Below are 11,294 nucleotides of genomic sequence, written 5' to 3' on the forward strand. Positions count from 1 at the left end.
GCTAAAAGAGTTCATTATAAAAAAGCAGTGACATTTCTGTGAGCATAACCTTTATTTTCAAATAACTCAGAATATCTAAAGAACCCAAATCCATGCGAAATTCTTCACTTTTAGAAACAAAGGCATTTCTCTATATCAAGGTTTTCTACTTGTTAAAAAGATACCTCAAATATGCAGGTGTACAAGATTATAGTACACTATACACATTTGCTATTTAAATTTTATTGGCATTCTTAAAAATCTTGATTACACACTACAATTATCAACAAATGTGTAAAAAATTCTTGCACTTGTTCAAGAATATACTAATGAAGAGGAAACTAAAGTAAAATACACCATGTGAAACAAAATTTGTAAAAAAATAATTTATTGCAAATGAATGAATGAAATATTTTGTTTGTCTAAGGCAAAAAAAATACAGTTGAGCAATAAACTGTAAAAAAAAAAAATTTACAACAAATGTGATTTCAATTTTATGATAGTGTTTTCAGTGTAATAAGACATTCCACAATACTGATGAGCTCCTGAAAAAATCAAAAGATTATTTCTCAGTTTTGATAGAATATATTCTGTTATATAAAAAAATATTTAGATAAACAAATAATAGTTAAAATTTTACGAAAGCATGCAATTACATTTGTTGATTAGAATGAAATCACAACTGCCCATCACACAACAAGATTTAAAATACAAAATTAAGGTTATGTTTACGACAAAATGTTAACTCTTCATTTTAACTAACAATTAATCTTTGCTAATTTGCTAAGTTGGAAAAAAGGAATTTTAGTATATCATAGATGGAAGATTTAATAATTTTCTATAAAATTTTAAATAGAATGTATAGCCTGAACCCAAAACTTCATGCCAATTTTTTGTTTACAAAAAATTGGCATGAAGTTTTGGTTATTCATACAGATTATTCATACTTAACAATTTTCATAATTAATCTTAATGTTACCCAATCAAATGGGTCTATGAAAGAAATTAAAACAGATTGATCAAGACTAGGTAGATCATTTTCACATCTTTTAGTTTAAAACCTATAAATTAATATCAGCATATTCTAACCTTGTATAAAAAAAATTAAACAACTATTTGATAATTTCAGATTTCATGGTCTATTAACTTCAAAAATTTAAATTATATTTAACAAATTACATAACAATTTCAAGAAAGTAACAGAAGTAGCTGCTTCAACAAGCAGAATAGGATTCAATCTATTAAATTTGATTAAGATATTTTTTTAAGGATGTCATCAGTTTAATGCATGCTTCTTTGGAATGCATTTTTCACCAAACCCTATCAAAATCCCTAAAAATTAATATATTCATAATTATATTACTAATATAATCTTGATTCCAAATATAAATCTTCAAAATTGACTTCAGCAATGATGTACTTATTCCAAACCTCCAGACTGAATTACACAGTCTTGTTGCCAAGTTGCTGAAATTTTATCAATACCCTTGGATTGGAAGTGAAACTATCTAAATTCGACGAATTCTTTGAAAAAATTATGATTATAACATCTTATAATTTAATCCGACAAAATTTAAGGAAGTTCACGAGCCTCAAAAAATTCAGAAATAATCATCCTTGTTCTACCAGTCCTCACTTTCCCTTAAATGAAATTAAGAATAAATACCCAAGATTATTCAAGAATAAATACCCAAGATTATTCAAAATTCTGGTGAGAATTGGCAATTTATTTGTGAAAAAAGGATATTCTAGATTTTTAGGTCCCCGAGCTCTTAAAAATATTAATAAAAAAATATGCAGAATTTGTTATTTTACACCTTGTTCTTCTTACCTTGTACAACAAAATTGTTTTAAAAAAAGACAGTAAAGAAACTGTATCCTTTTTCCCATATTATCTGCCAGCAAGCTTGATGTTGTCTAAGTTTCTTTAACTGCTTACTGTCAATATGCATATCTGTAAATATAAATGAAACAAATTTTAACAAATAACTAAAATAATTTTTACTTACTTCTAACTTGCATATTACATATGTAAGTAATATGCATTACTTACATATGTAAAATTCTTTGGACATAATATATTTGGTATTCCCCACCCCACTACAATTTAACCATTATTTCCGTCTTTGAGCTCTTTTTATACACACTGTTTCTTACCAACTTAAAACTTAATATTCAAATACCAATTATATTATGATAAAGTTGTTATATTTTTGTCTAATGTTGGAACTCCAGATACTTAAGGAAGTTTTCTTAGTATCTTAGTTTAGTATCTCTAATATCTTAATAGTATGATATTCGTGAAGCAGCAAGGTGAATTAAACTAATCTCAATTCCATTCATGTGGCACCTATAATTATTTTTATTATGATCCAACAAAAGAAACTTAAGAACTATTTTGTAACTGCACTTGTAAGTCAACTAGAAATTTGTAACTCGATATCAACTTGGATAAAACCTTCAAGTGTTTTTAAATAAATGCCAAGAAAAATTGTGCAGCAACTTTTTTTGGAATGTAAACCATATCTCTGAGCATAAATGATACCGAACTGTTTATTAAATAAAGAAATTTAACAAAAAAATTTGAACATACTATTAAAACAACCATTAAAATGATAAACTGTAGTCCCACCCCTCAATGAAAATGACACTTTAAATTTTTATGATTATATCAAAAAAATTAAATTTTGACCAGACAAATTTAGATTTTGTTTCAGTTTTCAAGATGCAATTAAATTTGCAGGTAGTGGATACGATTTGTACAATCTAGAATCCAATATGCACGATTAATGCATTCTGAAGTTTTTCTCATGTGTATGCCTAATTTTAGATGAACATAATGCAGTAAGAGAAAAACCAATGTCAGTGCATGAAAAGTTTACTTTTCAAATAGTTTGAAAACTGTCAAAATTAAAAATCAGAACATAAAAAATAAAAATACTTAGTTATGAAGTACGAGTGAAGATGCCACGATGTCTGCTATTGCTTATTCATGCCTGCAATTGGACTTAATGGACAGTACAAAAACTAAGAACAACTTTAATACTAAACATAAGCATGCAGTTAAAATAATTTTTAAAAAGGCACAGAAAATAAAACTTTACACACAATAAACAGCTTTTTTAATCCACATGTATAATTTAACATATAATTATAGCATCCCCATATGTATCTTAGTAAAGAATTATCCACTTAAATCCTATTTGTTAATCAATATAAGTTTCTAGTTTATCTACTCTATTTATTAAATAAACTTGAGTCCTATAAGAATCAGACTAAAATGAACTTAAAAACTCAAGTACTTTATTTTTGCTCAAGACAATAGATCTATCCAATTTGATGTCATTTGTAAAAATAAATAACATTTTACAAAGGCTACAAAAGTATGCAAAATTCAGTATTCAAAATTTTTTTGTCTTTCAAAATTTGTTTCAAATATATACTATTCTGAAAATGGCATCAAACCTTTTAATATTACAATCCATCCTAAAAACAAAAAAAAATCCTTTGCCTTGAAAATTTTAAGAATATTTTCCTTAATTTTTAAAGCATTTCATATTAAGCAGAAATTTTTTTTTAGTGATAATTGAATTATTCAGTCAATAATAATTACAGAATTTCTGCTCTTAAAGCGGCAATATAGGTATTAACATGAACATTTAAGAGGATGAAATTAGTACAACTGAAATAAATTCACTAAAGGATTAAAAAAATGGAAAAACAATTTTTTTTTTTTTTTTTTTTTTTTACCTTTTGCAAAAAAAAATCTATTAAAGTAAAATGGGAGAGGGGAAAAGATTTCTGGTTAACCCAGGCTGCAGTGATACTATTCATTCTTGCACTAACCAGAATTGTAAATTACAATTAAATACTGTTCACAGTTAAATACTTTCAATATATTTCCACTTCAAGTAACATTATCAATAAGATTACAGTATACAATACTGAAGTGCAGGATTAATAATTAATCCCAAAAGGACATAATATTGGAGATTTAAATGCATATATTATACACAGACACATATATAATTGGTGATTTATAACTCATTTTTAAATAAAAACTTTGCAAGTATACAAATTATGTTTCATCTGAATACTAAATTAACAGTGGATTATAAAATATGTAAGGACAACTGCCAAAGCATTACCAAGGAGAAAAAATCTGATGTTATGATATTTTCATTGCAACATAGGTATCATATAAGTAATTAAAAAGAAGATGTCTTGAATGAAAGTTAAAAATGAACATGGTATCTAATTTGATTTAATCTATTTAAGACTCTAAATGTTTTTCTGTATTAGATTAAATTACATTACAGGAATTTCATAACTATACATATCATTTCTGAATTTATAGAAAACCAAAAGTATATAAAATTACTAAACTTCAAAATTTAACCTCAATATTAATCTATCTTATTTCGAGATACTAATGGAATTTTAAAGGTTCAGTAATAAATTTATTTAGAATTACAACCAATTAGTATATATTTTAGGAACATATGGAGATAATTTTGAAATTCAAAGTATGGCAAGCAACAGACACTAAAGTACTTCCTAAAGCAAGTTTTAATTAAAAAAGCATCAACTTATGTTAGTGTAATTTTTACCCAGATAGATTATTTACAACTCTTTAATTCATAAACTTAAAAGAAACATACATACAACTTTTTTTCTTCCCAAACATGATCTTTCATTGAAGGAAATATTCCACAGAACATTTTACAGCATAGATTATAAAAGCTTAGCAAGCTTTCAAAAGATAAATTTCAAATTGCATTTGCCACAGCTAAAAATTAAGACTTGCATATAAAATAGGTAAAGAATTGCTCAAGTCATATACAGTTAATACTTTTAGTCTCGCATCTATTAAAATCCTCCAATTTTTTTATTCTAAATTAACTTTGATGTGTATTGAAGTTGTAATACATTTTCAGTTTACTCTAAAATTTAACGAGTTTGGCAAGTGTGAACAATTATCTGTTGAATGTTTAAAGGTCCGAAAGAAAAAATATTGACAACTATATCTCAACTGAAACAGATGGATTATATACATGTATTTTTTTTAAGGCATTAACCTACCACTGACACTCTCGGTTGATAAGTATTTAAAAATTATTAGCACTTTGTTAAACTTAATTTAAACAACCACCTAAAAATTTTTATTTTTAAAATGAGTAAATTATTTAAAGGCCTGCAATAACTTACAATTTTAAAATACAAGTTGTGCACATCAACTTTAGTTTAAATGTAATAGAGCAATTTTAAATATCTAGAAAATACCTTATTCCTATTATATACATTACAGTCGAGAATCGAAATTTCCAACACTGATGAAACTTACTATCTCAAGACTTCGAAACTAATTAAATACATATGTAATCATAATGAACTTAATATATTAATAGACCTATTCAATTTTAAAAATAATCAAAAATAAAAGATTTTTATAGCATTTCAATTTTTAAAAAAATAACACAATTTTATCCCTTAAATTAAACAGAACAATACATGGTAAACTTTAAAACTGTAAAATCGATACTCGACTGTTTTGGAATGAATGAAAATACTGAAAGCTTCACATACCTCAAGGATTTCTATCTCACAAATCGCCTTAATGTGATTAACGCATGTGTTCATACCTGACATTTTCAGAAGGTAATTAGAAAGTAGGCTCCAAAAAGAGGAGGAAATAAAATAACTCGATAACCGACATTTATTTTATTGATATCTATAATGATAAAGAAATTACAGAATGATGGTTCAACACATTACTCAACACGATACGTGAGCGTTCAAACTTTCACGTGAATTTTAACGGAACGAGACAGTCACCAATGATATAATTGTTACAATATGAAGAAATCGTTTCGACATCCATTTTAGTTTAAACATATATAAAAAAAAAATGAAGTCTTCATTGCATCCATGTCCAACGGGTCTGTGCTTCATCATACTCGCGAAATCCAACCGCCAGAACCACGCGACCGGACTGCTTCCGTTAAAAGACCGGAGCGCGACGTGTGGTAGGTGTTAGACGTCCCGACGCAAAAGTGCTTTAAAGAAAAATGGAAACTTTTGTTTAGGTTCAGCATAAAACTAAAAACACTATACATTATCTATACATCTCGAACATACATTGAAAATAAGCTTTAAATCGGCTCTTTGTTTTAAGAAGCGAATTCACAGCATTATATAAAATCGAGCCAAAAGCCCCTTTTAAATACATCCCAATTAATAGAAATGAAACAATGTCTTTAGAAAATTAATTCCATATTAAAAATTTAATTCTAAAATTAGAAAATACAATAATTTTACTTACGGATCTTGGGTGAAGTCGTATCTGAAAAAGGAGAAAAAGATGAGTTTTGTTTTACATATTACATTTTTCAGTCAGTATTTTTTAAATATTTAAAAATATTAGGAATAAAAACCCACACCATTAAAATATCTAAAACTTAAATGCAAATGCTATATCTTCAATTTATACGAGTAAAAATTTACTGACAGTTACCATTAAATCAGATGACACAAATCTAATATAAGTATTGTTACAAAATATATAATATTTTATATATTATAAGTGATAAAATATACAAATAAAATTAATAATACATAACCTTAAAAATATGATTATAAAAACCAGAAAAAATTTAAGCACTTAAATTACCTGCTGGGTACTTGCGATACACTTGGTGGAGATCGCCTGGTATAACCATATGAATCATAAGGACGTCGATAATACATGTAATTATCTTGTTGGGGAGCAGACATGGGAGGTGGTCGACGTTCATAAGGATCAGGATAAGGTCTCATGCGGTCAACAAAGCTGCGCTGCTCTCCAAAGGATCGGTCAGCTCCAAAAGGTCGATCCATTCCTCCAAACCGAGGAAACGAATCACCATAGCCTCTGGTTGGATAACCCACAGGTGGTCCAGCATTTCTGACAGCAGGATTTCTTGGACATTCTTTTGACCAATGGCCTTGACGACCACAGCGGTAACACTGACCCTTGCCACCCATCCCTGGCCTTTGTCGAACTTTACTATGAGAAATCTACAGAAAATATTTGCTTTACAATCAACTCGTATAAAAACAATTAATTTATAAAAATAATAGCTTTAATTACATAAAAATTCAAATAAACTAAAATGGATGAGCAGATCTAAAAAATTTCAATTTTTCACAGCAAATTAATTTTAACTTTTTAAATTGGCTCAAACTTTTTAATGTTTTGAAAAACAAAAAACATTACATAAGTTTACATCCAAAGTAATGTAACAAAAATATTAAGTAAATAATTTTATACCTCTACAGATATTTTTGATCCCATAAAATCTATGTTATTCAAAGCTTCAATGGCCATTTTTGCTGCCTCTTCAGAAGCCATATGCTATAAAAATACAAAAATTTCAATAAAAAATATTGAAATTTTATTAATAAACTTCAATAATAAAAATAACGAATGAAAATATCTTACCACAAATGCATAGTTTTTCACAATATCGCATTCTCTAACTTCACCATACTTTTCAAACATCTCCTGTAATTCTGCACTATCAGCATTTTCAGGTAGGTTGCCAACATAAATCTTTGTAGTACGCTAAAATATATATATTTATAAATATGAGAAAAGCCTAAAGTGGAAAGAAATTGAATTCTAAAATTATTTTTAAATTTTAACTTACCATAGTGAGACAAATTATTTTTTTCTCCCCTGCAAAATAATTGCAAATTTGTATTAATAAAATATATACATGGCAACATTCAAAATTCTTCTGATACATTACAAAAATAATACCAAGATTAATATGTATGAATTTTTAATTGTAATTCCAATCTTTATATCAAATAAACAACATGTATTTGCTTAAATATTTACCACAATCAAGAATTTACAAGACACTTCATGAATTTAAAATTAAAACAAATATTAAGATACCTACTCAAATTATATTCTCTGAACATACTTGAAAAAAACACTATCTTGATTCTATTATAAATTATGAATGGTTGATCCATATATTTTTATATCATAGTTCCAGATATAACCATACTAATATAAATTGCATATTGAAGAAAGATCGAAATTTATCTTGTTTATCTTTCAAAATTTCAGTTTTATCTTCCAAATAGAATAATTTTTTTATATATATTTTGATATCAGTATGAGCTTGCATTCACATGAACTCAATATTTTCAAATGAAATATACCTCCAACTATTGAAGTATTATTTATATGATACATAGATATGATAAAAATATTGACAGTATATAGCAGTAATAAAAAATATGTTTTGCTACTATAAAATTTAGGATACTGTGGAACCAAAATTTAAGATAGACAAATCAAATGAATTAACATTTAATTCCATAGCATTAAACCAAGAAGAATGTTCTAGGTTTTCAATTCTAAATACCTTCAACAATAAATCATAAGATACTACAACAAGCAATCACTATTCAAGAGAATCAGGAGCGTGTAAAAAATGTGTAAATTTGTAACTTAAAAATTTCTTATATTAAATAAACAAGTTTTGATAGGCTTGGCTGGAGTTTTATCTTGGCAAGGAAACTTAATTCTTCTATTTACCGAAATTTATGTCATGAAATTCTCTTCAATTCTAGATAGCCAAAAAAAAGTTCTCATAATTGTTACTTTTCTAAAATGTCACTCATTTAAAAATTTACAAAAGACGCTAAAAATGGAATAAAAATAACCTAATGACATTAAAAACCTCACTTTTCTAAAAAAATTAAATACAAAAATCAGGTAAAACTAAAAAAAATTGATGAATTTAAATATGTTTATTAGACTCATTGCAACCATATTTTTATAAGCAGAAATTACACATATACAAAAATAAAATAATTTAGAATATTACTGATATACATACATTGATTAATTAACCTTAAAACTATTTAATTCTAAAAACAAAGAGCACTTTCCTTTTTAAAATAAATTTCATACTACAGTGAATCATTTTATATAATAAATCAACAATGAATTCTCAATACTTTGGAAGAAAACATTAGGTTAAGAATTGCTGTGCTTTTTACTAATCCCCCCCATTAGATATAGAAATTTTAGTACAAGCAGCATTTTGATATGGACAATGGTATATTATGTGACAACAGTTCTAGTATGCATGCAAGGAATTATGCTATTTAACTATTCAATACATTACATCAATGATATGTAAAGTACAATAAATAAAATATCTTTCAAATTTCCTTAGAAAGAAATTTCTGAATAGAGATCTGTTTAAAGAGAACCAATATTCCATAATCTGCATAACACCTAAATGATTAATATACAAGCTTATTTTACATTCTATTTCAAATATTTTGTCAATGAAAGAATGAAACAAAATTTCAGAAATAGAATGAATCCGCATTTCATAAAGTTAAAAAAAAAGAGAGAAAAAACATTGGAAAGACCCGGATTACAATTCACATTTCACACGCTGCGTTAGTGTGCCGGGTAAAAATGCTTAAAATTACTCAAAGCAGTTTTAAAGAAGAATTTTCATGACATAAATTAAATATAGATGATTTATTTTTATACAGTAGTTCAAAGAGACTTATTTTTGATCATTCAGAAAATATTGCTGGAGAATACTTTCGATATTAATTATTACATTTGGGTTCCCCCTATCAGCCTCTCACGAATGTTCAAGAAACTCATTCTTTATATTAAATAAATTATCATTAGTTAATCAAATCATGCACCGAATCTCGAATTTTAGTTGCTGCAATAATTAGCGAATTGACTCGAATAACAGTAGAAAATTTACCAGGTAAAAGAAATTCATTGCTCAATGTATAGGGTTACGAATAAAAATGGCGATAAGACAGAATGTAAGCTTTCGTAAGTCAACGAATATTAAAGAGTAAAGCACATGTTATTAAAGACATAGCTACAAAATATATATAAAATTTTCAACAAAAAAAAACAAACATAAAAACACTCACTTTCAATATATTTTGTTATTTATGGAAGAAAATACAGCAAGCGGCACAACCCAGCTTTAAGAATACAAAAATGAAGTGGTATGATGATGATAAAGAATGACGTTGTGACGGTTGCCATTTACAATATAAGTTGTAAATAATATTTATTGCCGGTTTTTAACGATCATAAAAATTGCTGATTATAGTCATAAAAACTTAAATATATATCAGTTTTTATTCAATTTGAGTATATGAAAAAGCATAGAATTCATTTGTTTTCATTCACTTTATATAATAAAAGAAAGAATAAGAAAATTTTCTCTCAGTATGTGTTAATTTAAAAAAAAAAGATAACTAAAAAATTAACAATGAAACAGGTTTTTTTTATAATTGAGATAACATAAATAAATAAAATAGTTTCCATTTGCAAACTCAAAGATTTAAGAGGTCCATTTAATATCAAGAAGAATCGAGATCTAAAAACTGGTTTTATTAAAATTGTCTGCGGGGGAGAGATGGATACGCCCAAACATATGCGTCATGCCGGGGTATTCAGTTTTATTTTAATTTTCAATAAGTCTCCCTCATTGATTTTAGAACGAATCATAGATTGGTACGCAAGCGTTTTTTTTTTGAAGTAAGATTTAATATTATTGCATATGAAGCAACAGTTTTTATTGACATTAAAAATGGAATTATTAGTCTCATATAGCATGTATTTATAATTTATTAGAGTTCTTACAATTACAAATAAGGATATAATATGTGAAGGATCATGAGTTTCGAAACTTGGAAAAGCTAGAAATGTAACATTTTGATATTTTCATTACATTTTTATTCGTGTCAAAGCAGTTTGACTGTAACTGTTTGAGTAATTCTGTTCTCGATTTTTGTCTCGTCTGTTCTGTCTGAACAACAATCCGAAAATTTTGAAGATATAATTTTTGTTTTCGGTTTTTGAAGTTATCACAGAAATTCGTTTATATAATTGATTATTAATCTGATCAGATGTATAATCTGTTATACTCTTAGAAAGGTATGTTAACGTTTTTAATGGTCGTGCCGCATTTAATTAAGCAATTTTGTACGCTCATTTTTTTACTGTTAATTAGTTTATTTACACGAACATTTGCTATTTGACTCTTTTCATTTATTTTGTAAAAGTATCTAAGACGTCGTTTTATTCAGATGGCATTTTTTTTACTTAAGTAATGTCCATTTTCATATGAAATTTCGCGTATCAACCATGTAGTGAAATCCAATTTTTTTTTAATTCTCAAAATTTTATAAAGGTTATTAGCCTCTCCTTTATATATTTAATAAAATATTTTTGTTTTCATCGCACTATTCATTTCCTACTG

The 11,294-nt window shown here is 26.7% G+C and overlaps 2 protein-coding genes across 6 annotated transcripts in view; one reads left to right on the forward strand and one right to left on the reverse strand.

Moving 5' to 3' along the window:
• Positions 1-368: 368 nt before the first annotated feature.
• On the reverse strand, positions 369-10,068 carry LOC129975645 (RNA-binding protein lark-like). Of its 4 annotated transcripts, none has more exons than XM_056088743.1 (8): positions 9,955-10,062; positions 7,668-7,696; positions 7,460-7,582; positions 7,289-7,372; positions 6,650-7,035; positions 6,302-6,322; positions 1,811-1,933; positions 369-524 (listed from the first exon to the last, which is right to left on the reverse strand). In XM_056088743.1, exons 2-7 carry the CDS (start codon positions 7,668-7,670, stop codon positions 1,921-1,923), a joined length of 630 nt encoding a protein of 209 aa, XP_055944718.1. In that variant the 5' UTR covers positions 7,671-7,696; positions 9,955-10,062; the 3' UTR covers positions 369-524; positions 1,811-1,920. The 4 variants fall into 4 exon arrangements, with proteins under 4 accessions (XP_055944718.1, XP_055944717.1, XP_055944716.1 ...); XM_056088742.1 differs by lacking the exon at positions 369-524 and adding an exon at positions 4,645-4,768; XM_056088741.1 differs by lacking the exons at positions 369-524; positions 1,811-1,933 and adding an exon at positions 4,641-4,768.
• Positions 10,069-10,815: 747 nt separating this feature from the next.
• LOC129975655 (centrosomal protein of 170 kDa protein B-like) overlaps positions 10,816-11,294 on the forward strand; it is a 35,539-nt gene continuing 35,060 nt past the window's right edge. For both annotated transcript variants that reach the window (XM_056088756.1, XM_056088757.1), the window contains exon 1: positions 10,816-10,969. The gene's annotated coding sequence lies outside the window, so the exon portion shown is untranslated. The remainder of the gene's footprint in view (positions 10,970-11,294) is intronic.

This window comes from Argiope bruennichi, chromosome 7 (assembly GCF_947563725.1).
Source record: "Argiope bruennichi chromosome 7, qqArgBrue1.1, whole genome shotgun sequence".
Taxonomy (NCBI): Eukaryota; Metazoa; Arthropoda; class Arachnida; order Araneae; family Araneidae; genus Argiope; species Argiope bruennichi.

Coding starts and splice junctions, on each gene's coding strand:
- LOC129975645 (XM_056088740.1), bottom strand. Junction 7,036..7,288: donor GATCAAAAATATCTGTAGAG/GTATAAAATTAT, acceptor TATTTTCTGTAG/ATTTCTCATAGTAAAGTTCG. Junction 6,036..6,301: donor TACGACTTCACCCAAGATCC/GTAAGTAAAATT, acceptor TTTTCTTTAAAG/CACTTTTGCGTCGGGACGTC.